Source organism: Balaenoptera musculus, chromosome 7, assembly GCF_009873245.2.
Source record: "Balaenoptera musculus isolate JJ_BM4_2016_0621 chromosome 7, mBalMus1.pri.v3, whole genome shotgun sequence".
Taxonomy (NCBI): Eukaryota; Metazoa; Chordata; class Mammalia; order Artiodactyla; family Balaenopteridae; genus Balaenoptera; species Balaenoptera musculus.
Window position 1 is genome coordinate 13,316,970 of NC_045791.1, and position 27,323 is coordinate 13,344,292.

Below are 27,323 nucleotides of genomic sequence, written 5' to 3' on the forward strand. Positions count from 1 at the left end.
CACAGCAGTGTTTTGACGCTTACGGGTTGTTTGTTTTGGTTTTTGGGGGTTTTTTCTTTGCTCTATTCAGAAGGTGAGGTGGGTAACAAAAGTTATTTATTCATTGTTTTATTGTTTTATCCTTTTATTATGGAAATTTTGAAAAACACACAGAAGTAGAGAAAGTAGTGTAACAGTATAATAACATGACTCTGCCTGTCTTGTTCTGTCTTTACCCCTGCCCCCCCCCCGCCTTTTTTTTTTTTTTGGCTGGAGGTTTTTCGCCCAAGCAAATCTCAGTAACTCGTCTTAAATAAGAAAACTTTCTTCTCACCTTTTCTGACACAACAAATGTTACTTATCTTCACCTTCTTTTTCTTCCCATCCCCAGGAAAAATTAACTATCTACCCCTCCAAAAGCACGTGCTTAAAAAATGTCAGAGTATCTTGCTTCTGGCAGAACAATTCAGCTTCACCCCCGCCCAGCCCAGAGCCTCCCCAGCTCTGAGTGGAAGATACGCAGAAACCCCCGGGTGAACCAGGGTCCTTGCAGCCAGAAAGACCAAAGGGCCTCCAGACAAGTGGGAGCGCCTGGCCGGGCCCAGGGAGATGGAAACATTGACCTTAGGGGTCTTGGATGCAGAGGGGCCAAGGATGACAGAAAATTTTTCCTGCACACTAAGTGGATCTCCAGCCAAGCATGGCAACTGGAGGCCTAGCCACACTGCCGGGCCTGCACCCTCAGGCTCGACCCCTCCAGGCGCTTCCCCCTACCGCATTCACCTCTCACTCGGCTCCTTGTGACGTGGCCCGGGGAAGGGGTGGAGATGGTGTGCTAGCAGATGGAGGTACCCTGAGCTGTCAAGGCCACCACGAACAAGGGGGAAGGAGGACACACAGTGATAAGCTTTGGAAGAAGGGGATACAAAACGATGCAGCGGTGGCCTTGCACCCTGGACGCCAGACTCCCCACGCGGGGGAGGGCCCCAGTGACCCCTCCGCGCACACAGTGAGGGCTTTGCTTCAGCTCACTTTGAGGGGGAGGTGTCCCTTGACGCGTCTCTCTCCCTCTGTCTTCTGTGGGTTTCTCTCGTAAAGCCAAGGGTATTCTTAACCTTCACTCTTGCCGGGGTAGGAGCTTTTCTACGTGCTCTGCCTGCTGTGTGGACTGGGGCTGCCTCTTGCAACTCCTTAGGCCGTGGTCTCCGAGGACTTTGCCCCTTCCTCGCTGGACGGGTCCGAGATTGGCACGTAGGTGTCTGCTTTCTGCTTCTGTCCCTTGGGATCTTAGAGGCGTCTTGAAGTCTTTTGGAACGACAGTGCCTAATCCTCTCCAATCCTCAGTCTGACAGGCCAGAAACCAGTCGTCTTTGTAGCCGCTGGGGCCTTGAAGGTCAGCATGTGGCCAGGAAGCTATGCCATGCCGGTGGCGGCGTGCAAGGAGGCCGCTCCATGGTCCGCAGGGCTCCCTGCGGGATGGGAAAGGATGGAGAGGCCATCTGAGCCTCACGCGGGTGCTGACGCGGCCCCCACCTCTCTGCTCTCTCTCTCTCTGCTTCCCCTCCAGGAGGGCCGCAAGAACGAGGTGCTGCTGTCCAAGGTGAAAGCCAAGGCCTCCTGAAAATTCCCAGACGGCATCGTACGTCACTGATGTCTTTTTCTAAATGCCGTGTATCTACTACAAGATGGTGAAATGGTTCTGAACGCTGCAGCAAAGATGCAGGTGTGATGATCTCGACACCCTGGATATTTCCTTTCTCCTGTTTGCTTCCATTGTTGTCGATGGAATCAGATGGTGCAACCGTTGTGGCTCGGATAACGCCCATCCTCCGGTGAAGAAATGTGGGCAGTATTTGTTCTCTGTGTCGATTCAGCTCTTATTTCTCCAGTGACATTGCACATATGAAGGTACCGTGTTTGTCTGGACTCTGAATAAAGTAATGTTAATTGAGCAGCCGCTGAGACGGAGACGCTGAGGGAGAGAGCAGGGAGGCGCAGACCCTGCTGCCAGGCTCCTGGCGAGTGGCCCCAGAGCTTGACCTCCGGGATTTTTTTTTCCCTAATAAACAAGGGTTTTAGCTGAATGACCAGCCCAGGTGAGTGTTGCTCACCTGGGCCTTTCACTTGCCCGTGGTGCCTTTTGTTCCCGTCCCCTCGGGTGCCAGCCAGCAGGCTTGATGGTGTAGCAGCTAGAAAGAAAGCTCAGCACCTGCCCTGGCTTCACCCTCACGCTCCGCTCAAGTCCATCCCACCAGAAATCGAAAACAAGGGCTTCAGCTTGAGGACACGTAAGTAAGAATGACCCCTCACCTCACCCTCTTCTCCTGGGAGTCCCAGCCTACCTGTGGATGGTCCTGTGCCTCCCCCTCGCTAAGAGCACATCACACGCCCTCCGCTTGCACAGGTCAGGGCTGGGCCCGGAGATGGGCTCTGCCACCAGGCACGGCCGTCCAGGCCAGCGTGTAAGTGGCAGAGGGGCCAGCCGTGAGCAGGTGCCAGAGGGCGTCCCAGCAGGAAGAGCAGCGAGGTGGGTGGAGATCTGGAGGGCTTCATGGAGCCGGCTGGGGCTGGGCTGGATCTGAAGGGGGAACAGCAATGTAATAGCAGAGATTGGTGGGAAGGCCATTTTGGATAAAGTATGGCTGTGATTAAAACTGAAGAGGGTGTAGGGAGAGTGCAAGGCATGCTTGTGGGGAGAGGAGTGAGTGGCCAGTCTCTGCAGGAGGCTTTAGAAACCAGTCTGGAAAGGTGGGCTGGGACCCGCCTTTGCAAGGCCTTGAAGGGAAGGTGGAAGGCTCAAGTTTCTCCTCCGGAAGGAGCAGTCCATCCAGACGGAACTCCTCCTGCCCCAGCCCTGGGGAATCTGGCAGCTTGGGGTCAGTGAACTCAGCACGAGGCTTGCACGTCATTCCACACGCGCCTTGCACACGTACCAGTCAGCAGGTTTGGGCCATAAAACATAAAAGCTGAAACATGCAAGTAGGGCTCTCAGTGCAGCCACGGGGACACCGCGCTCATTTTTAGTTCCCTGATGTATGCGTTAAGCAGGGCTGATGCGTACAGACTTAAACAGCCTCTTGCTGGATTAGCAGCCCTTGGCTTCTGTGTCCTGGCAGCGAGGCCCACCCCATGAGGAGGCTGCCCCCGGTGCCCAGTGATAAGGGCGCTGCGCCTGGGCCGTGCGCTTCTCACGTGCCCTGAGCCCGGTCATTTGTGGGTTCTGAAAGGACTCGATGAAGTTGAAGCAAGTGACTGCCAAAGAGCAGGTGGTGCCCCGAGGGCAGGGGAAGGAGACGACAGTTTGACCGGAAACCGTTTCGGGTTCAGAGAAACATCTTAGTTATCTTGTTGAGAAGCTCACAGGCCCACTCCCTAACTAACAACTTTTGAGCAATTGGATTATTCGTGTATTATCCACAGGTGGTAGGGAGGAGGAACAGGTAATATCGGAGGTTGTGGCGGTCCTCCTTCTAGATGATCGGGGAAAGTAGGGCACGACTAATCCAAAGCAACCGATAATTCTTCTACAAGTACGGGCGTTTACTTTGGGCTGTTTCTAAACAGTTTCGTTTGGTTTGGTTTTGGTGTAGGGAGGTATCAGTAGATATCTTTTCCCATTTTTTAATCTACGAGGCCTAAGCCAGATAATAAATCAACTTCTGTTCCTTGAGCACATTTTGAATTAAACTACAGAAGCCCGTCTTGAGAATTCTGTTTGCCACAGATAAGCCACAGGGCGGACGGTGCCCTTGTGAGTAATGAGGACATAAAACGAGGACGTGCTTTACAGTTAGGCCTCAGAGGCTGAGGAGATGCCGCGAGGCCCTGATCATTTCAGAAGCCCTTCAGGGGGCCCTCCCAGGATTGTGTCCTTCCGTGTGCCCACAGAGTATGGCTGGCTGTTCTGCTAAGCCCACAGGCTTTTCTGGAGCTAAAAAAAGTAAGTTACTTTTAGGAAACCTGTGCTTCGGGAGGAACAGGGATTCCCCGGGGAGCGGTCCATTGTCCCTGCTCAGTCAGAGCAGTGAGCTTGCTGACGGCAGGTGCCCTGGGATTCTCGGGGAGCCTCTGGGCCGGGGCTCCCCTCCCTCCCACTTGCACCTCAGGGAGTACACGGGGCTGCTTTGGTGTAAACGGAAATCAGAGCTGCTGTGAGCAGGACATACCAGACGATCACGAGGCGCCTGGGGACGTATTTGTTGCTGTCCTTGGCCTGGGTTCCGGCTCCTGGCTCACTGGGCTCAGCTAATCACACCCGAGGGAGGCGCTGAGGTTACAAGCCAGGGGCCTGTCTCCCTTTTTAACAGGGAGGGCACAGCCCAAGCTCGTCAGGCCTGAGCTCTCTTAGAGTCTGCAGGGTATGGTTTTAATTGGGTGTGGGTTCCTTGCCCATGTTCTGTGGAGAGCCGGGTCCTACCAGTGTCCACTGGGCCGGCAGTGGGGCCAGAAGACAGGAGGCCTTTCCCAGGCTGAGGATCCCCTCCCTGACGAACCCCGCAGCTCCTGGGCCTCCTGAAACCAGGCGCAGGGGATGGGGAAGGCCTCAGGCTGTCAGGCTGACAGCCCCGATCGCGTCTGTAGTGACCAGAGCAGCCCTGCCCGAGGGCGCTTTGGGCCGTCAGCTGTGGCCTGCAAATCTGTGCCACCCTCATCTCTGTCACCTCAGCACGGCCTTGTGTCGCCCTCTCTGCAGGTGACGGGTGACCGGTGTGAGAGGGGAGTGGACCTTTTAGCAGCACGTGCTGAGTTACTAGGCGGAGCCTGAGCTGCAGTTAGTGGGCGGTCCCCAGCCTTTTTGGCACCAGGGCCCGGTTTCGTGGAAGACAGTTTTTCCACAGAAGGGGGCGGGAGGACGGTTCAGGCTGTGATGCAAGCGATGGGGAGCTATGCGGAGCAGCAGAAGAAGCTTTGCCCGCCCGCCCGCCGCTCACCTCCTGTGTGCGGCCCTGTTCCTAACGGGCCCCGGACCACTACCGCCCCGGGAGTCGGGGATCCCTGGCTTAGAACACACTCTGAGGAAGGAGGTACTTTATGAGTCGCACATGGCCAGCGTTGGCCTCAAGGAAAGCATGACTTGCTGCAGAGCCGATGGTGAAGAGCCCCCGTAGGGTGAGGGCCCGCTGTCTGTCCGGGTGGCTGGGCACTGGCCGGGAGAGGGGCCTGTGTGATGCGTCTTCAGAGTCCCCAGGCCCTCTCTTGGTCCTTTTCCGCCAGCCCACAGCATTCCCTCTCACAGCACATGGTGATAGGCTGAAAATGCTACTAAAAAATAATGTTATGGTCTCCGCTGTTCTCACAATAAATGTGTAAAAACATTAGGGGAGATTTAGTGGCTGGTCTGCAGCCTCTTTGGCAGCGTGGGGACCACGACGGGTTCTCCGCGTCAGCCTTACGTCAGTTCCTCAAAAGTGCCAGGCTCACACCTGCTTTGCCTCTGCCTGGACTGCCCTCCCTCCCAGATCGTGGGCAAGGGCCTTCACAGACCCCCCGCTGCTCACACAGACCCCTCAGTGTCAGCCTGCAGCCCTGACCACACACTGCCCTCTCCCCTGCGCTGTCTTGATGGCACTCGTCACTGCTGGACCCTTATGTAGTCTTTTGCAACGTGTGTTGCCTGCCCTCCCCTCTGGTGTGTAAGAGCAGCAAATGCAGGCACCTCGCCTGTATTGTTCCCCGCGGTCTCCTCGGCATCTGGCTAGAGTGGATGATGAGGAAATTCTGGCTGGATAAAACAGCTTCTCCACATTGCAGCTATGCATCCCCGTATTAGCAAAGTTTAGATTGAACCTTTCATCTATTTTATGCTTAGCTTGAGAACAAGGAGGCAATTTTATTCCGCAGCTTTAGAGGATCCCAGAGTCTTTGTTACACTCTAACCTTGATAGTTGGGATGAGAAAGGTGTCAGAGGTTTCAGGCCTTTCAAAGGAATTATGTTTTACAGAGGTATCTTCTCCCCATGTAGATGGGGGGAAGGGGGAAGAAAGGAAGCACATTACTGTCAGTGATGGGGTCATGAGTATGTTTTGGCTCAAAGTAAGCCATGCATAAAGGTAACTTGTCTGGTTGAAATGACTGAGCCACGTGAAACCAAGAAGTGGGAAGCAGCCCCGGGATACAGCATTCTGGATACAGAAGTACGAGCAGTACATCCCCTTGGAGGGTAGTCAGACAATTCCTATCAAAAGTGCAAATGCACAGATCTTTCGGGCCAGCCATGCTACTTGTAAGGGTTTTTCCTGTATACAAGGATTTTCATTGCAGCATTATTTGTAACAGTAAAAAGTTGGAAACTACCACCAACATAGGGCAATGGTTAAATAAATTGCGGCAAGTCCATACAATGGAATGTTAAGCCACTCTGTATGTACTACCATGGAATGATCCCTAAGATGCACGGTTAAGCGGGGAAAAGAGGCTCTTGGCTTAGTAGTGTTTGTTTCTAAAAAAAAAAAGAAAAACAATGGAAGGGGATGGAGAAAATGCCTGTGGTTGTCCCTGTCCGTACGTGTGTGTGTGTGTGTGCAGATAGAGCGCCTCTGAAGGGACCCACGGGAACCCGACAGCCTTGCGTGCCTCTGGGAAGAGGGCTGGGGGGGACTTTTCACTCTGTACCTTTTGTACCTTTTGCATTTTGTACCATGTACACGTATTATCTATTCAAAAAATAAAGTTTTAAAATTTTAACTTTGTTTACTATTCTAAACAATAGAAACATGACATCAGATTCTTGTTCACTGCATCTGCTGTCTTTAGGAATTGAAAGTCCTTGAGCCCGAAGTAGTTAATCTCCTTGTCTTGGGTCTTGGGGGAAATAGAGAAGTGAAGCAGGCGCCCTCCTCTTCCAGAGGAACAGCTCCGGGGAGACGAAGCAGTGAGCGTGGCTCTGCTCTGATTACGTGAATGGGTTTGGGTGGCAGTGAAGGGGACGCGGTCGGGGGGACGGTGAAGTGACTGCATCCCGGGAACAGACCAGGGCTGCTGTACGGTTGCCTCCGTCTCGTGAGGATCACGGCACAACCCGTGTTCCTCTGGCTTTCGGGCTTTAAAAGATGGAGATGGGACCTCTGAGTCGTGGTCCGGGGGAGTTGCGCCTGTCCTCTGTGGAAACCTGATGTGGGTGGTCCCTCTCCTGGCCAGCGGAACCAATTTTGTCCAGCTCTGGGCGGCAGTGTGTCCAGCCCCAGGAGAGGAAGCGTGACAGCTGTCCTAAAACAGTCATGAGAATTCTATTTCTGTTTGCCAAGAATTGGTCTACAGACGTGCACATAATTGGGTGTCTAGCCCAGTTACGGCCAATACGGAGGAGACCTCCTTCCTGCTGATGATCAGCACGAGATGCAGAGAAGCGCTTCTGTTCCGCAGGTGGCTGGGGAGGAGCAGGGCGCTGGAGCAGGCTTCGCCATTTCCAGACCGTCAGAAAGGACAGCGGCACCCTGAGTGAAAGGCTGGAAAGAGCCTGGCTCCCTGAAGGCACGACGAGCTTCCGAACCAACGTGGGGACCGCTTGCCTCCTTTCTTATTCCATGAGAAAAAATAAATCCCTGTTCACTCATTCATTCAACCAACAAATATTTGAGCTTCTGCTCGGGGTCAGGCCCTGGGAATAGACCCAAGCAGGCAAAGGAACCTGTTTTCCTAGAGGTACACTCCTGAGGGGAAAGTGTACAAACAGGTAACACGTACGCTATCGCATTTTGCTTCAGTGTGCTGACTAAGCAAACCAGCAAAGTGTCTGGTTTGGTGGTGATGGCTGCAATTTTATAATGCATAGGCAGGGGATACTACTTTGCATTCTTTACTGAAAACTACCTCAGTTTATATTCTGGAAGTTTTACCAGACAGCCAGATAATTTGCTGCCTATCATAGATGCGTCATTTTATCCGTCTGATCAGTGATTCTCGGCGTTCAGAGCCTCCTGGTTTCATCCAAGCTTGCAGTAGACATCCTGCTTTACAGGGTATCTCCTGTGCCTAATTGCCTTTCTTTTTTTTTTTTAATTTATTTATTTATTTATTTATTTTTGGCTGTGTTGGGTCTTCGTTTCTGTGCGAGGGCTCTCTCCAGTTGCGGTGAGCGGGGCCACTCTTCATCGCGGTGCGCGGGCCTCTCACTATCGCGGCCTCTCCCGTTGCGGAGCACAGGCTCCAGACGCGCAGGCTCAGTAGTTGTGGCTCACGGGCCTAGTTGCTCCGCGGCATGTGGGATCTTCCCAGACCAGGGCTCGAACCCGTGTCCCGTGCATTGGCAGGCAGATTCTTAACCACTGCGCCACCAGGGAAGCCCCCCTAATTGCCTTTCTTTCACTTTTTAGTCACCCTGATTTTCTTTGAATTCTATAAACTGCAGACTGTTTTACATGCTTTCATTTGATTACAAGCCAGGTACTGGTTTCATGGTTTAAAAGCTATGGGTACTGTCTCTTTGCACAATTTTAATATTGCTCTTTCTTAAAGATAATATTTAGGTGTTGTCAGATTAATTCCAGTAAGAGAGAAAATATGTTGTGCATTTTTCTAGATTTGTGTACTTTTCTGTTTTAGAGGTTTGAATCACTAGTGGTTTTATTACGAAAATCCTATTTAGAAAAAAAAAAGAGACTGTTCTTTAATTGTCGGCCCCTTCTTTAGGATATCTGTGTTCTTAGCATTAAATAAATATTAATAAACAAAACCTCACTACTAGTGAAGGGATGAATCACATAGATACCGTGTGAAGAGAATTCCAGGCAGAGGGGGTAGCAAGTGTCAAGGTGTAGGTAGGAGCAGGCCCAGCAGGTGAGTCCGAGGAGCAGGAAGGGGTCCTGCGTGGGAAACCACTGGAGGGTTTTGAGAAGATTTCAGTAGAGACCCCTCTGGCGGCTGTGCTGACTACGGACTGCAGGGGGGCCAAGGACAGAAGTGGGGAGTCTGGCTAAGCGGTGACTGATAATCCAGCTGAAACGTGCCTGGAAGGGGTTTTATGAGACAGTGCTTACCCTTTCCACACTACACTCTGCTGTTTTTCCTGTCCTACGTAACTTTTGGAAAATGCTAAGCATTGAATTATTGGATTGCATTCTTCACTCCCCAGAGCGGACACGTTTGTCATGGCACCCTGGCAGATGGAGTGTGCTTCCCCACTCTTGACTTTGGGCTCGGTCTGGTCTGTGGGTTATTAGCAGCCTTGATAGGAGCAAAGGTTTGAGAATGTGCTGTGTGCCGGGCTTGTCCCCTTGCACATCTGTCTGGAAAAGAACTTACCCTGCTGGCCCGAGAAGGTTCAGAGATACATGGAGACCAACCCGCAGCTTGAAGCTGAGCCCAGAAGAGCCCAGCCTGGATCAGTGAAATCCCAGCAACTCACAGACACCTTAGCAGGGAGTGAAGGCTTGTCGCTCTGCGCCACCCAGATTCTGTAGTGATTGTGTACAGACACTGAGAACACAGCTGTCTGAGATGATCACCAATTGATTTCATGACAAGTTGTGACCTGGAGTTTTAAAAGACACTTCTCTGTATCATCCAGCTTTAGTGTGGAGGGAGAAGGTCAGGGGCCAGAAGAGAGGGCTTCCGGGGGTGGAACCCCCATGTGGAAGAGATGCTCACAGAGGACAGCAGTCGTGAGCAGAATCCAGATTCCCTTCAGACACGCCTGAAGAAACATGGAGGCTGCGATAAAGGGGAGAAGAGGAGCATACTTTATGCAGGACTAAATTTACAAAATAAAACTATGAGGTTAGCCACACCCACCCTACAGGCCTGGAACTTTATGGAATTGGATTTGGACATGAAGACCCTTTAGTGATAACTTAATCAGCAAATAAATTCTGGCAAGGAAGAGATTAATTCCTCTTACAGCCTCCCAACCCTGTCTCCCTCATGTCCTACAGGCAGAGAGATTTGAGGCAGAACAGAGACATTAGGCTTAAGGGAGTTCCTGCAATGTTTATTGTAAATCCATTAGTTTGTCTATAGATTTCTACTTCTGATACTCTGTATTGAAAGGAATTACAAGTACATCCTTACATAAAGTTAATCATCAACTGCTCTGTCTCAGAAACTGAGCATTTTGTAATTATAGTGAGTAGTCAGGGAAGGCCTCACTAACTGAAGAAAAAGTTCAACTCTGAAAGATCCAACAGAAATTGCCATCAAGTTGGCCGGCAACAACTCCCTTTCAAGAAGAACTCAACATAAATGATTCCTTCTGCCTGGGATGCTTCCATAATGATCCTGCATTAAGTCAAAGCCCAGGCCAAATGAACACAGTGATAAAGCATCCTATCCAATAGTGAGAGTAAACCAAAAACTTGCATTCCCCTCCCCACCCCCCAACCATACCTAGGCTCTTCCTCTAAGGCTCCTGCCTGAAATCCAACCAGAACAATGCAAGTGGGGCCACTACACCAGGTGTGGATCCCGTGCTGCGAAATGCAAGCCAACATTGAAACATGGAGTCCAGTCAGATCTCTGTTGTGTTCCCTTCACTTTCCCATGTTTGGATTCAGGCAGACTTGAGTCCAGGTACTGTTCTACCATGTGCTGTGTGACCACAGGCAAGCTTCTCACCCTCTTGGAACATGATTTAATGAGGACAGTACCTACCTTGTAGGATAGACGTAGGATTAAACGAGTATTTGTATATGAAACCTAGTATAGCAGCTACACGCGGTGGGTGCTCAATAAAGAGTATTGTTAAATGTATTCCTGGTTGTGTGTTTTATGAGGGGAGGGACGGGGAGAAGACCATTACCACCACCTAGCGTCTTTCAACCAAGAGGGGAGGATCCTCACTAGCCCCAAGCTTGAGCTATATAGCCCTTAAAACCCACCGGTGACGATGTTTGAGGACGTCATTTGATCAGTAATGATGTGCCCACCTTTTCCACTGCATCCAGCTTGTCAATCATCTCCCGGTCCTTTCTTCCCTGTCTCAGTTCACAGAGGATTTGAGGCAGCCTGTAGGAAATACACAGAATATGATGGTAAAGTATAAATAAGACATAAAACGCTAGAATAGGGAGAACCTAAATAAGAATTGGGATTATAGACTGGCTAGGAACATCAAACACAAGTAGGTTACCCCTTCCTACATAGATTCCAAAGTTAAGCCATAAATTTGGTTCTGCCTCCTGATCAGAATAAAAACGGAAACATGGTCAATTAAAAGTTCCCATTATCATAAGAAAACATGCCTTCACAAAGAGTGTAATCAGATGACTTCAACTACAGCTTTATGTGAAAGGCATTGATAAGTTTCATAAGACTATTTCTTGAAGCACCTTCAATGAAAGAGAAGAACATATTTCCAAACTACGACTCCAAGAAGGCTGTCCTAGGGGCCATGTCCCGTCCTCTAGCAGCAAAGGAATGATTGGACCACGTACTCTTCCCAGACTCCCTGCAGAATCCCTCCTCTCAGCAGGGCTGAGCAAGTTTGGGGCTTCAGATGGCTTGAGGTTATACGGGTCCTCAATAGCAAAGCACAGAAAGCTCAGGAAACAAAGGTTGTTTCTAACTCATTTGATGATAAAATCTGATCTGACCCAGTGTGAGGTTATTTTTAGTTCTTTTCTCACAGTGTAAATATTCATGCATTTTACTGCAGAAGTACCCATGTGTTTGATTAGAGGCTGCTGGCCCAGACCAGCTGGGGGTATTAATTAATCTATGGATTACACACCATATTGCATTTCTAAAACTTAAAAAGGGATTCTATCTGTCCCAAAGATTTTGGAAAAGGCCCAGTGGACCTATATTCTGATAAACTCCAAAGTACAGATACTCTATAGTGTAAGTTGAAAGATGGTCTGCATACGTCAGACATCAAGTGAGCCAATGGTGGGGTGAACTGTTTCATGTAAATTAAAACACCTAATCAATAGGCAGCCAGCCACCTCCAAAATCAGGTAGACTCTGGCCAAGATGACTTAGTCCAGGCACCCCCCTCATCAAGGCCCTTGGATTCCTCCATACCTGGGCCACATTTAACATTTTCAGGAAGGCCAAGATTCACTGTGGCAGTTTTGGGGGGAGGGGTTGGTGCTGGTGTTTGTGTTTTAGTTTCACAGCAGACATTTTCCCCATCGCAGTGACATACACGTGAGTGTATGTACATACGAACATGTATCCGTGTGTGTGACCAATCACGTGTGAATGATTCTGAACCCAGAAATGAATGCTTCAGAAGTACTTTATTACGTATACAAGTCAGAATGGTGAAGTAATGGAAACATTTCTCACAGCTGCTCTCCCTTGCACAGAAGCAGAGGAAAGGCCTCACCAGGGTTTCCCAGTGCTGGCTACACAGTGGAATCACCCAGGGAGCTTTAAAAAGCACTACTGCCCGGATTGTACCCCCCAGAAATGCCAATTTAATTGCTCTAAAGAGCAGCCTAAGCATCCAGCAGTGCCTCTCACTGATTAAAAAAAAGATCATCTAGAGAACTTAATAAAATATAAATTACCAGACCTCTTCTTTGCAAGTCTGATTCAGTAGATATGGGTTGAACTGGACAATTTTTTTAGAAAACAAAAGTTCAGATGATCCTTGTCACCCAAATTGGGATACACTGCCTTGGAATTTGGGAAAGATAAGTTGAATTGGGTGGATAAGGGTGAGGGGAGGGCTGTTTCACAAAGAAGACAGGCTCCTGAGTGGGCCACCAAACAGGCCACTGGGGCCCTGTGCTGAGGAATATGCTAATTAGATAAAGGAAGGACAAATCAGCTTTGACTCTTGTATGAATTCTAGCCAATTTGCAGTAACCGCCTGATGTGCTGTCTGAAGAGGATTCTGAGGCCAGGTTCCTCCTCAGTGGGGAAATGTGCCGAGATCAATTAGCAATGTCTGCCACATACACGGCAAGAGGACATAGCTGCACGCTTGCCAACCATTTGCTGTTTTTCTGGAGAACCTTTGGCACTGCTGCTCCTATAGTCCAGGCCCAAGTGGTATGGTTCCCAAACGTCATTAATACTCAGCTGTGGGGAAGGCTCCCACCCAGATCTCGGGTGAAGGGGAGAGATCCCAGTTCCCTCCCCACGACCCTACCTGCGTGTCTCTCCAAGCCCTGGGTTTATCTCTGCTTGGTGAGAAGTTTCCTGAAGGCACTGTTGTAGTTCTTGTTCAATGCCGTGTAAATCAGGGGGTTGAAGAAAGAGTTGGAGTAGCCAAGCCACAGGAATACGCTTTTCCAGATGGGGGGCAGGCTGCAGGCACAGAGGGGGCTGATGAGCTCCGTCAGGAAGAAGGGGCTGCAGCACAGCACGAACACGCCGATGAGAACGCCCACCATCACGGCCGCCCGCTTCTCCTCACGCTTCCGCCACGAGGCTCTGTTCATCTGAAAGGCCACCCCCGTGAACACCATCTCAGCCTCGGGAGGGGCCTCCTTCACCTGGGAACAAAGGAAACGTGGAATTCAGAAATAAAACGTATCATCAGATGGTACAGCGACATGAGGCCACTCCAACCTTGGCCGACCCCTCCCCTCCTGCCTCACTCAAGATGCATTGATCCCATACTCCATCAGTAAATATTAGGCGAAAAAGTCCTTGAAACCGTAGGTTAAAATAAATTCTGAAGGCTCTTCAGGGAGTGAGAGTGGTGGTCCCTACAATGTCAAATAATATGATCTAAAAAGCGGGGAACGGGGAGAAGGTTAAGAGCTGGCGCCTAGGGGCTTCCCTGGTGGCGCAGTGGTTGAGAATCCGCCTGCCAATGCAGGGGACACGGGTTCGAGCTCTGGTCTGGGAAGATCCCGCATGCCGCGGAGCAACTAAGCCCGTGAGCCACAATTACTGAGCCTGCGCGTCTGGAGCCTGTGCTCCGCAACGAGAGGCCGCGATAATGAGAGGCCCGCGCACCGCGATGAAGAGTGGCCCCCACTTGCCACAACTGGAGAAAGCCCTCGCACAGAGATGAAGACCCAATACAGCCATGAATAAATAAATAAATAAATAATTAATTTAAAAAAAAAAAAAAAGGGTTGGCGCCTTGGTGTCACACCCTGGCTTGAGTCCCCGCCCCGCCGGCCGAGGCATTCCCTGACCTGGGAAGCCGGGCGACCAAGTCCCCACGGTCGGGAACTGGGAACGCGTTGCGTGCACAGCACTCACCATTCAATACTCGTGGAGGCGGGCGGGGCTGGGACTAGGGCCCCGGAGAGAGCAAACCCAGGCCTGCCCCCTCACAAAGTTCCCGGGAGAGGCAGCCTGTAAACATCAATACTGCAAGAAATTATACGCTCCTGTGCTAAAGGGATTCACTTTAAATTGGGAGATAATTTTGCATTGCTTAGCTTAAAATAAACAAGCTGTGAATGCCTTTGTGGTGATAATTAGCTACCATTTCAGGAGCCTCAGGCACACTCTCTCCACCCTCTCACCCCCATTCTTTTTTTTTTTAACATCTTTATTGGAGTATAATTGCTTTACAATGGTGTGTCAGTTTCTGCTTTATAACAAAGTGAATCAGTTATACATATGCATATGTTCCCATATCTCTTCCCTCTTGCGTCTCCTTCCCTCCCACCTTCCCTACTACCCCACCCCTCTAGGTGGTCACAAAGCACCGAGCTGTTCTCCCTGTGCTATGCGGTTGCTTCCCACTAGCTATCTATTTTATGTTTGGTAGTGTATATGTGTCCATGCCACTCTCTCACTTCACCCAGCTTACCCTTCCCCCTCCCCATATCCTCAAGTCCATTCTCTAGTACGTCTGTGTCTTTATTCCCGTCATGCCCCTAGGTTCTTCATGACCTTTTTTTTTTTTTTCCTTTGATTCCATATATATGCGTTAGCATACGGTATTTGTTTTTCTCTTTCTGACTTACTTCACTCTGTATGACAGACTCTAGGTCCATCCACCTCACTACAAATAACTCAATTTCGTTTCTTTTTATGGCTGAGTAATATTCCATTGTACCCCCATTCTTTGATGAGTCTCAGCTTAAAGACCACCAGCCCTCTCAGAGCGGCCTTCCTGCCCCTGTCAACTACAAACTGGCACTTGCCATCTACCTCTACAAGGATTAAATCATGAGCCGCTGCAGTGGCTGACCTTCAACACCCCCTGAAAGGCGTTCAGGGTGGAGAGCAGGAATGAGGCCCTCTTTGCTCTGGGAAAAACTGGCAGAACAGGTCTTCAGATAGTTAGATATTTTCAGGAGAGGATTTTATGAGCCCAATTCTTGCATTGCCTCATATATAGAAAAGCACTAAAATCCTTCATGGTGACGACTGCTCCTCGTGACTAGCAGAAACCTTCTGCAAAAAAATATGTGCTTGATTGTATGTAGTCCCCCTTCACCAAAATCACATATATACTGCCCTTCCCCCCTGCCTCTTTGGAGCAGTTTCTCAGAGCTATCTGAAATGCTGTCTCCCAGGCTATAGTCCTCATTTTGCCCCAAATAAAACTTAAGAAGTCACAACTCTCACATTGTGCTTTTTTTTCCAGTCAGCACCCCTCTAAACTCAGTCACATCTCCCTGTGATTTGGTATCATGTTCCCCTCCTTTGTAGCAATGTGTGTGATCATGGGTGTTATATGTGGCACCCCTCGGGGCCAAGCTGAACAAGGGCAGGCCTGGGTCTTCCTTGTACGGCACCTGCCTGGCAGCACCACCTGGCGCCTGACAGGTGCCCAGGAAACAGCTGCTAAGTTGCCATTTCAACAGCATGGTCTGCACCTGCAGTTCTCTTCCTTCCCGGAATGCTGCCAGTCATGATGCTGGAGAAAACTCAGAGGCAAGGGGCTCCCAGGCAAGGACTGGCATCTAGTTTCCCTCCCAGACACAACTGGAAGCAGGCATCAGGAGAGCCACCCAACCGCGGGGCACTTCACAGTGTCCACAGAGGGAAGAGCCCTGTCTCCTCTCGCCTGGGGCAGGACGGTGGGAGCCAAGAAGGCGACCACGTGGTCTGACCTGGCAAACCTGGGGCTCCTCATCCTCAGCTCTACCTTCAAATTCTTGGTCTCTGCTACTTCCCCCCACCTTCATCTCTATTTATTCAGAGAATCACTAGGTCAGCCTGAAACAGATCATGGTGATATGGACAAATTTGAGTCCTTTCCTTTGTTAGTGTAAACCCAGCATCTTCCCGCTGCCACTTGGAGAGAGAGAAGGAAAAGTTCTCTCGTGGAGACCAACCAGCACTTCCCTCCTCTCCATCCCTCTGCCCCTTACAAAGGCCTGTCTTGGCAAACACACGCCCTCTGGGGGCCAGCGGGCACCCCCTCTTTAATGAGCCGTCCCAAGGTTTCCGGTCCCAAGACAGGTGGGAGTTGCAGGTCACCTCTCCCCTTTAGAAGAGATAACACTGACCAATTCCCTCATAGTAGACCACCATTATCCACCAAAGGAAGCCTGGGGGATAAAACGTGTCACCCTGAAATCACCCCGTGAATCGTAGCAGTCCATTTTCCGGAGGGAAAAGTAGTGTCAGAGCACAAGAGGAAGTGTCAGGTGATGTTTGTCTTTCTCCCACTCAGCTCATTAATGGGCACTTTCCCAGCCATTTCTCCGCTGACCTCAATGACCTCCCAGGCACTTGAGTTCCTCCCTGGGTTAATGCAATTCCAAATCCTTGTTATGCTACAGAAGTAAAGACATGGGGTCAGTTCAGTTCAAAGGGATCCTGGGGGAAGAGAAACAGAAAAGGCAGTAGAAAGAAAAGGCAGTCCCCCTGGTTTGCTAGGAGACTGACAAGGTTGGCTTTTTTCATTTGAAATGTAATATCCAACAGTAAACCAAAAGACACTAAGAACAACTCCAGAAAAGCCACTGTAAAACAGAGACTATGCTAAACACTTGTAACGAATGACTTTGATTCATCCTCACACCAATCCTTCGAGGGATTATCTCCATTTTACAGTTGAGAAAACACAGAACCTATCTTAGGATCACATTTGTGCTTGGGATGCTTTCAGAATGGACATCTACAGCTTCCTAGGAAATGTCTAGGAGCTCTAGCAACCAGCTCTGGGGCCATCCCTGAGCTTCTCTGTCTTTCCTCTTTGGTTGGGTGTCTCCTCAGCCTCTTTGCCCTGACTCTCCTCTGTACACCTGTGGGAAAACTGACCATTCAGGTTTAACAAGCCTCTGACGCTGGCTTAGAATCCACTAATCTGAAGGCAAAAATACGGACTGTTGAAGGCACAAAACCAGTAGCACCCGCCACTTTTTGGTCCTGCTGTAAAAGGACAGGTGCTCTGGACACACAGAAATTTGGAGACATCAGATGTCATGGCCAAGGCCACACTAGCAGGGCAAAGCAGAACCAAGGTGCCTGCCCAGCCTGTTTGGTTCCAGGCCTGTATGGTTTCTTTCTGCCAGGGAATGGAAGGGAAGGAGAAGGGGACATGACCTAAAAGATGCGTTCACCTAAACATCTCCATAGAGTCTGAGGCTTTTCCACCTAAAATTAATTAAGGACCAAATCAGCCAGACAATATATTCTCAGAGATTTATGAATCACCTACTGTGGATATAGGGACTACATACTGGAATTCCCCATCAAGTCCCAATTTCAAATATTCTGTCCCACCATTCCCATAAGCACTCTGATATCAGGGCATGGATTCTGAATCATCATTCTGAATATTGTGTCACGATCAACACTCCAGGAGGGCAGGGACCTCGTGTGTCCCGTCCACTGAAAAGTCCCCAGCACCTTGTAATATATGGCCTATAGTAAAATCTCAATAAACACTTACTGAATAAATAGATATTTGGGGGAGAAAACTCTAAGTCTCTTGCATTTCTGCACATTTTGCTAGCAAAGACACTGACAGCCCTTGTTTTGGACTAGCTTGTCAAGGATGTTTGAAGAACAAAGAGCCTTGGAAGATAGAGATAGTGTCTCCCAGTAGAAAAGAAGGCAGGTTTACTTGCAACCCATCATAAAAGATTCATGTTTCCTAAGAGCAAAGGGCAGGTTTACTTATTGGCCAACCCTGGTCAATACAGACTTGGGCTCCCTAATCTGGGAGTTTCTCTACTATTTGTGATGCCAATCCAGTGGGCCACTCCATGTGACTCCCATGGAACTTTGAAGGAAAGGGGGAACGGACGCACACATGAAGCTTGTGCTGCCTGTGTACCATGAGTAATAAAGGCCTTTGACTCTGATCTGGGGGTCTCCTGCCTTCTGCCAGCGTCCAGTAAACTAGGGTAGGCCGACTTGTTTGCTTGCAAACAGGCTAAAATCTCAGACCTACACAGTTCCTGAGAGTCGTTTAGTATTTGCCATGTGGTTCCACACACCATCTTACTCAGTTATAACAGCAGCCAGTAAAGAAGGAATGAGGAAACCAAGGCTCAGAGCAAGTTAGTGATTAGATAGGATTCCAATCGGAGCCCCCAGTTCCACATCTCCAACCACGAAGAACCTTATCTATATGCTGGGCTTCCTGAAGGATGACAGTGAGACAGTAGTACATGGCAGGACCTCAGAAATGCCAGCTTCATGTCCCCTTGTCTCTTCCCCCCCACCCCCCCAATTAAAAAAACAAAAATTCCAGCTGCCACATATGTAAACCTCTAATGTTGTCGGATGAACAACCTAATGTGAACTAGAAAAGGAAAGCAGAAAGAAGGAAGGTTACTAATCGCTTCTGGGACCAACCAGTTTGCACTGTGATGCATGGTCAGGCACCCAGTACAGGGAGGCGTTTCACAAGGCTGGTGTGAGGAGGCACACTAACCCTAGTGACTCATCAAGCCCTGCAACATCTGAGAGAGGGCAGAGGGCAGAGGGCAGAGGGCAGAGGACACTGAGACGTTTCCGATTTCGGTTGAAGGCAATCTGGGTTGTCACTGGAATCCCCCATTTCTAACCAGAGCTCGGAGGGTCAGGAGTTGGAATATCCAGAGCTCCATTCTCTCTGCCCAAGGTGCACTGAGATAACCAAGCTCCAAGCTGCATTTCTAAAGGCATCTTGAAGAGATAACTAACCAAGGTAGCCCCTCAAAGTAAACAGGAGCTGTCTAGCTTATCTGACAAACTAGACCAGGAAATCTTCTCAGCTGCTTCTCTTGTGCAAAAGAAGCCAGAAAATAAATTAAGGACGTTTTCTTGTAAAAAAAATAAAAGCAGAGCACTGCTGGGCTTGAAAAAGATTAATTTTCCCTTGAGGGTAATTATATACACCACAGAGTACAGTTTTGCTAAACTTTTGGGTATGATGATAATATAAAGTACAATTACTATTAATCTTATATTTGGAAAACATGGGTTTGGCGGGGCTGTCAGTCACCCTGGAATGGCTAAGGCACCACTGGAGTTAATGCTGAGAAGGGGAAATTGTAATCAAGTGTGTTAATTAAAGTTACATGACATTTGTTTCTGCTCTTATGTCCTCTGATCTAGTCACCCCCCTTTATGGGTGGAGGCCAATGGAAGGTCGTCTGTTGAGGCAAGAGCTCTTACCCCGAGGTGCCTAGACTCCCAGGCCAGAGAGTCTGTGCACAGAAGGAGGGTGTCATGGAGAGAGGGGAGGTTTCGCCTTTTGCACACGCATCGTCCAGCCTCAGTGTTCTGACCGGCCTTCTTAGGGGGCCATGGCTCCCCTGACCACCACGGCCCCGCCTCAGAGAGGCCCAGTTCCTGCTGCACTGGGGGTTCCATCCCTTGGGAGAGCCAGTAGGAGGAAAGGCTGAGTGTTCACTCTCCAGAGATGGGCTTCAGGGAGTGCCCTAGGCACGCTGGGCAAGCAAGTGCCTACAGTAGCCTTTCTGGACAGCAAGTCCAAAGGTTTGTTCAGTCTTCAACGAATTCTGTGACTTACCAAAGGGTTAATAACCATGGAGTCTGGATGTCATTCTACCACTGAGAAGCTCAATCTCTTCCAAGGACTACACGGATTTAAAGGTCATTGGTGAAAACACATGATCCCTGCACCATGCCCATCTACCTCCCCTTTCGTTTCCCCTCCCCTTTCCACTCTTCCCCAACAGTCCAATCAGAGAAAAGAGAAACGGAAGCAGATGTAAAGAGACAGAATGAGCAGAATGATGTAAGAGAACAAGGGAGAAGTTTATAGAGAGGGGAAAGCCAGGGATAGTTCTAAAAGTATAGAGAAAACGCTCCTTCATCCACCCAAGTAGTTCTGGAAACTCTCAGTGCCAATCTTAAAAGAATCAAACCATAAGCCAGATGTATTGTTACCACTGATACAATTTGATTAATACAATTTATTTTTCTAAAGTTAAAATAACCTTGCAGTCTGGCATGGGAATGTGTTTCAGTCATATTTCTTTTAATAGATGGAATCAGAACAAGGGTGATGATTTTCCACCATCCTCTTCCCATATCTGAGCTCTGACTGAAGCCAGGTCCCACACGTGGTTCTGTACACAAGCCCACCAGCCGCTGGTCTTTGGAGAGGAACAGATGACAACTAAACATTGGAAAAGTGGCAAAAACGTCAAGGGCTCTGTACAGATTTCAGGTCACTTAGGGCTTATATACTGTATGCTCGCAACACAAATCTACTAATGTGGAGAAGTGGGCTGGAGAGCCAAATATTTTGTAATATAACATTATCTAAAATTCGGATCCAAGTCATCGTAAACGCTATAGCTCAATACTACAAATTTATTTTGACCTTTACAGGTTCCAAAGTGCTTTCCCGTACACTATCAGTCTTTTGGGATCACTGCCCTCTGGCCAGACTTCTAGAAAAGCACCTATAAGAATTTATTATTAATTCTGTAATTGTGGCTTACTAAAATTAATCCCTTGAGAGCAGAGACCACTTCTATGAAACCTCAAAGGCTACTACATTGTCTGATGCATAGGTCACTACAAGTCAGCCAAGTAACCTTGAACCCATCTGCGTGTCTTTTTGAAGGGGTTTTAAAATACATCCACGGGTTCATTGACACGTTTCCCAAAGGTGAAGCCTAATTCCCCCTCCCTTGAGTATGGACTGGAGTTAGTGACTCACTTCTAAGGGACAGAATATAAGGGAAGTGATGGAATATAACTTCTGAGACCAGATCATAAAAGGCACTGACTGCAGTTTCCTCCTTGCTTCACTGTCTCAGGCTAGGGGAAGCCAGAGGCCATGTTGTGATGACACTCAAGCAGCCTTGTGGAGACGTCCTGCTAACAGACATGCAAACAAGCCACAGCTACAACCACAAGAGACCTTGTGCCAGAACCGCCCAGCTAAGCCATTCCCAATGCCTGCCCCACGGAAACTGTGAGTTCATACATGTTTGTGGTCTTAAGACGCTAAGCTTTGCACTAATTGTTAAGAAATAAATAGCAAACCCACCTATAATGGTAAGAGGTATAAAATAATAGTTTATTACTTATAATTTATAAGAAGAATTTCAAAAAGTAATAATGAAGATAGTGCAGCAGCTATCATTTAGGGTTTACTATTTTAGTCACTCCACATACACTATTATCTCATCTACTCTTCACAAGAATTTTAAGAGGCAGATGGCAATATTTCCATTTTACCTACAGGGGAATGCAGATGGAGATGAACTCACTTGGCTGAAGTGCTAATAAGTGGCACAAAAAGAATTGAAATCCAGGTCTTCTTGCTTCTAAATCCCATGCTCTTAACCACTGTGCACACTGTCTCCCAACACATGTTTATTGATTGAGTGAATGAGTGAAGGGTATCAACCAGGGCCACGTTATAACCTTCACGAGCCCGAGGCATCCTTGCCTCTGTGGGTCCTTCCTCCATTAAAAAATATTAAAAATTATATTTTATGACCATATTATTATAAAGACTAATGTAATCGAGGCTGGGCTCATTATTACATATTCATTAACAATTATATTCATTTTTTCCTCTAAAAGAAATTAAAATTAAACTATTTCCACAGGCCCCTATAAGTATGCTGGCTCTCGGTAGTGTACTCACCGTGCCTAATGAATAAAATGGCCCCAGTATCAACTTGTGCACAGATATCAGATAATTAAAAAGAACAAAATGTTCGACGTCGCATTTTAAAAGCCAAACAAATCATCTCTATTGGCTTTGTTTTTTTCTTCTTCCAAGCAGTAAAAGGCACAGGGCAGAAGGAAACAGTCATAACCCATGGGAGGTGCATGCTGAGGGCAGAATATACTCTGTGTGTCGTGCTCAGTCTGTGAGGCTGAAAACAGGGATGCAGGTGGGAATTAATCCCGTCTCCCAAGAGAAGCTGGCAGTACCTCTGTGCTCAACTGTGTTCAGCTCTCCTGGAAAGGTGTTCACGGGCCTAGTTTTGAGATCCTGCTCCCTGTGCATGAAAAATGTCGCCTGCCATATCAGTAAACAGAGGATATTGAGGCCCTCAAGCCATCAGCCACGGAACTGTGCACCCTGAGGGGATTCAGGACAAAGAAAAGCAGGATACAGGCCCCAGATAGCTAAGGCGCAAATCAAAGGGATGATTTCAATGAGCCCAGACTCTTGCATCTTCCCGTACATAGACAAGCGCTAAATTCATTAACTTAAGATATCTGGGGCTTCCCTGGTGGCCCAGTGGTTAGGAATCGCCTGCCAAGACAGGGGACACGGGTTCGAACCCTGGTCCGGGAAGATCCCACATGCCGCGGAGCAACTAGGCTCGTGCGCCACAGCTGCTGGGCCTGCGTTCTATAGCCCGCGAGCCACAACTACTGAGCCCGTGCGCCACAACTGCTGAAGCCCACACGCCTAGAACCTGTGCTCTGCAACGAGAGAAGCCACCACAATGAGAAACCCGTGCACCGCAGCAAAGGGTGGCCCCCGCTCGCCGCAACTGGAGAAGGCCTGTGCGCAGCAACGAGGACCCAACATGGCCAAAGATGGATAAATAAATAAATAAATTTATTAAAAAACAAACTTAAGATATCAGGTTTTCTTTAATTAACAGTAATCTTTTGAAGTTCCGACTACCTGATTTCTCTATATATCCTGGTTCCTTCCTTACCTCTTTGGAGCCGTCCCTCAGAGCGGCCTGAGAGGCTGCCTTCGGGCTTAAGTCCTCAGAAAGTCCACTGACTAAAACATACTTCTCATCTTTTAGGTTGTGCTTTTTTTTTTAGTTGACATCCCATGACCCACCTTGACTGGGATATGACTGCCTCTCTCCCATGCAGGTCTAGATGCTTGTGAGATGCTTGTGACAGCGCTCAGAAGTTAAGTTCCTGGAGAGAGCATGCCATACTGAAAAAGGGGTGGAAAAGAACAGTGACTTTTAGATCCGGGACAAACTGCAGCTTTTCCACCCCATAACTGTGTGGTCATAGATGAACTCACTTTATGGCACTTGAGTTTGGTCATCTGTAAAATGAGAGCTGTGTGGCGAAGACCGTTAGTGTTCACCAAATAGCCAGAGGCTCCCCAAGTTTTCACCGTGTCTGGCCAATGGACTGTGACCCGAAGGGCCACTTCAGGGTAAAGCAGGTAAAAGATGCTGTATCTGCAGGTCTTGCTTCCCCTTCCACAGCAACCTTGGAAGCCACATGTTCAGGACAGCATAGCTAAAGGATGACAAGGGGCCCGGATCCATGAGTCACCGCCTGGAGGAGAGCTGAGCAGGAGGAGGGCCGGCAGACCCACACTGAACTTTAAGTGAGAGTGAGATAAACTGTTAGTCTGGGGGTTCTATGTTACGCGGCATATCTTAGCTTATCCTGACGAACAGAGACTGTAGTGCCAATTTGTCTGGACCCTGAGGATTAAATAAGAAGATGTAGGTAAAGTGGCACAGTGCCTGAAAGAGGGAACTCAGTCAGCATTGCTTTCCTTCTGTACTTTAAAAACTTGAGGCACTGTTGCAGATCCCTTTCGGATACTATTTGAGTGTTGGGACCTAGTCACAGAATCCTGAAAATAGATGAAGGGCGTGCACAGCCTCATGACCAGAGGCCTTCTGCCTTCCTAAGTGCTTCCGTCACCCACAGAAAGCAGTAAAGACACTTTGCAGGACCTAAATGCAACTTGACTCATTTCCCCGGAGGGCAGACAAAAGCAGGTGGGGGAACGCATGGAGAGAGTACTCCCGGCACATTATTTTAAATTTCTGTCTGGGTGTCCTGTGGTCAGCAAGCTTGCAAATGCTGACTCAGCAACAGTACCCAGGAGTTTTGAGTGACAGCTTGCTGGAGCCTAAAGAAGCAGGGTGTTCTCGAACCCCATCTCATCTGTAGATGTATCTCAGCATCATATGAGTCAGGACTCAGCGTGACTTAGACCAATGCTGTGTCCTAGAGCAGAGACTTGCAGCACAAGGTGCGGAAGGGGCTCGCCCCAGCAGGTGGCGCCAGCGGGTGGCTAAATCAGGGCACCACGCTGCCCTGCCTCCTAGTAGAGCTCTTTCTCCCTGCCAGTGGCCTCCCCATTGGCCAGGCTCCCGACCAGGCACATCTGCTTTGTATCACCCGCCTGAATGGGTTCTGTCAAAAATGAACACTCAACTCAGGCTTGGCAAGCCTTTCTGGCATCCGTTTCACCATGATTTCTCTGGGTGCGCACTGGATTGATGTAGTCAGTAAAAGCCAGCCCTACCTCGGCCAGCAGAGAGAAAAGCGATGATCCCCCCAGGATTTCCGAGGGACCTTTCAAAGGACGTCATTAATTCTGAATAAAGCTCTCCCCTACCAACACTTTCCAGCTGACATTCCTATTTTATCCTACAAAACTCCTCTGCCATTTAATGAAGGGCAGTGCGGGTTGGCGAGACGCCTGCTTTTAAAAATACACACGTTTGAATAACCTAAGTATCGGAGTTAACTTTCAAAAGTAGAACAAAACTAACAACAGAAGAACGTACCCCGTCTCTTTCCTTCCCCTCTCATGCCCCCTTTCCCTGGTCCATATATTGTATTAGGAAAGGGGCAGTAAGTCCTGTTATTCTCTAGGACTGAGAGCCTGAAACCCCCATTCACTCAAAAGGAGAGTTTGGGGCTTCCAGGGTGAGGAGGGAAGTGTCATCTGTTAGGGTCTGGCCAAAAGGCAGAGAGCCCCGACTCTAAATACAATGGAGAGAAGTTCTGCCAAATGCAGGTTCCTCCATCTCATTCATTTCCAGGCTTATGCGCGGGCCGATTGTAGATTGCCAGGCAACGCGCTGTGGATCTCCTTGCTCCAGCCAGCTCTGCCCCCCATTCCCCGTTTGCCAGGGACTGTGCTAGGTGCCTCGCATGCTTCATCTCACGTAAACCAACAGCCCTATGAAGTAGGAATTCACTTATTCAAAGTGGAGGAAACAAAGCCCACAGAGATTAAGCAACTGCCCCAATGTCCCCAGCTGGGATTTCAACCCACGGTTCTATCTCGTTCCGAAGTCACTGAAAGATAGCACTGAGGTTGGGACAGTGAAAGCAAAGCGACACTTGGATTCATTTTTATCCTCACTTCCGCCTTGGCAGGGAGCTGACCGATAGGGTTGGGGAATCGTCTCTGGACAGCAGGGTGTGGACGGGGGCGCAGTGGAGACATTAAATAAGGGGCGAACGGTCACAGGAATTCGCTCCTCTGCAGGACGTATTCCCAGCCCCCTGCAGTCGCGCTTGGTCTAGCCGGGACTAGGAAGTTGGCGGCGGAAGACTCGAATGGACACAATAGCTCCAGGGGAAAAGCAACAGAGGGCGCAGCGAAATCAGACGTGCCCTCACCGCTACCGAGCAACGCTGCCCCTGTCGCCCCCTTCAGCCGCGTGGTGCAGCGGTGCCGGCTCCAGCTCCAGCCCCAGTGTGCACGTGCTGGAACCCCTTCTCCCGCGCGCACCAGCTACGCAGCTGGCGGACCCTTCGCGTGCGCGCCAGGCGCAGGTGATGCGCCCCTCGGTGTGCGCTGCAGGAGAGCAGATAGCAAACTCCCCGGCCGCTCCGGCTCCGCTGGGGGCCAACCTTTTCGCGCGTGCGCCAAGTGCGCAAACTGTCACCGCCAGCTCTCCCTTTCGCCAAGCTTCCTCCTCCCGCAGCGACCCGCTTCCCCAAAGCCCCATTGCTCAACACGCGCCTCACCTGCACGGTGGCGGGCAACGGCAGCACAGCCCTGCGGCGGCGACCGACGCGAAACTTGGCCGCCTTGTATATCTTCCAGTAGACAGATAGCACCACGCCCAGAGGCAGGTAGAAGGCGCCCCAGGTGGAGAAGACGGCGTAGGAGGGTTCCTGGCTCACCTAGCAGCGCCGGAGCCGAGCGTCGTTCGCCTCGCCCCAGCCGGAGAGCAGCGGCGCGAGGGCGATGAGCGCGGAGAGGGCCCAGGTGAGCGCGATCATGAGCACCGAGGCTCGGCGGCAGGTGCGCGGCGTGTACGGCAGGTGGCGCGTGATGGTCCAGTATCGGGCCAGGGCGATGGCCGCCACGTTCCAGATGCTGGCGGGGCAGCGCAGCACGTCGAAGGAGATCCACACGCGGCACAAGCTCCGGCCCAGCCGCCACCGTCGCCCGGTCGACAGCTCGCTCGCCAGGCTCAGGGGCGTGATGCACCAGCGCTGCCACGAGCTCGTCCGACACGGCCGTCGAGGCCACCACGTTATGCGGCACACGGTGGAGGGCGCGGACGCGCAGCATGGTGACCAAGACCAGCAGGTTCCACAGGAAAGTGGCCGCGATCAGCCGCACCAGCTGCGTCACCACCAGCGCCGTGAAGACAGAGAAGGGCGGCTCTCGACCAGGCAGGGCGGCGCCGCCTGGGGTCAACTGGACGACCCCGCCGGGGCTTGGGCTGCTGCTCTAGGCGTCGGGTCCCAGGCGAAGGGCGACCCCGGTGGAGGCCACCGAGAGGTTAGCTGCTTCCATGGCGCGCGGGATCCCGGCTCCTCGGCGGGGACGCACGCGCCCCTGGCGCTCAGCGTGGACAGGGAGGGCGCGGGCGTCGGAGGGGGGACCCGTGTGCCCGGGGAGGGCAGAGAGGGGTCCAGTTCGTCCTACCACGGTCCCTCATTGTGCCGCAGCCCTCCTTTGGCGCCTCTGCTTGGAGCGCTCGTAGACCTCTTTTCCAGTGGAGGAAAAAAAAAAAAAAAAGTGGGACCCCTCAGGAGTCCAGCTGCGCCGGACGCGCCGGTCCTTCCCGCGTCTCCTCGCCGTCCCGGGGGCAGCGGGCTGTCGTAGGGCTGGGAATCCGAGAGCACGCGGTGTCCGCGCGCAGGGCGGGCTTGGAGAGTGGACCCCACCACGAGCCGGCGGCCCCTGGAGTAGAGCTGCGCCCGGGGTGCGCGGGGACGGGTGGTCCGGAGAGCCCGCCGACTGGAGCCGGGCCTTCAGGCCGTCCCGCGAGTCTCCCCGCTCCCGCCGCGCCGAGAGAACCGTAACGCGGGCGTCCGCGGAGAAGGTTCACAGTTGCCTAGGAATCCCGCGGCCGCCACCTTCGCGGATCCCTGGGACCAGCCTGGGGCACAGTTTGACATCCGG

At 50.4% G+C, this 27,323-nt stretch overlaps 2 protein-coding genes across 3 annotated transcripts in view; one reads left to right on the top strand and one right to left on the bottom strand.

Moving 5' to 3' along the window:
* CCDC93 (coiled-coil domain containing 93) overlaps positions 1-6,432 on the top strand; it is a 91,408-nt gene extending 84,976 nt beyond the window's left edge. For both annotated transcript variants that reach the window (XM_036857210.1, XM_036857211.1), the window contains exon 24: positions 1,547-6,432. In XM_036857210.1, the coding sequence (XP_036713105.1) occupies positions 1,547-1,600 (54 nt within the window). In that variant the 3' untranslated portion in view covers positions 1,601-6,432. The remainder of the gene's footprint in view (positions 1-1,546) is intronic.
* A 2,891-nt stretch (positions 6,433-9,323) lies between these two features.
* On the bottom strand, positions 9,324-26,832 carry LOC118897835 (5-hydroxytryptamine receptor 5B-like). The gene is given in 5 exon segments (XM_036857214.1): positions 9,324-9,628; positions 10,792-10,918; positions 13,014-13,359; positions 26,090-26,392; positions 26,394-26,832. Coding segments are annotated over 2 exon segments (621 nt in total). The 5' UTR covers positions 26,712-26,832; the 3' UTR covers positions 9,324-9,628; positions 10,792-10,918; positions 13,014-13,359.
* Positions 26,833-27,323: the final 491 nt, after the last annotated feature.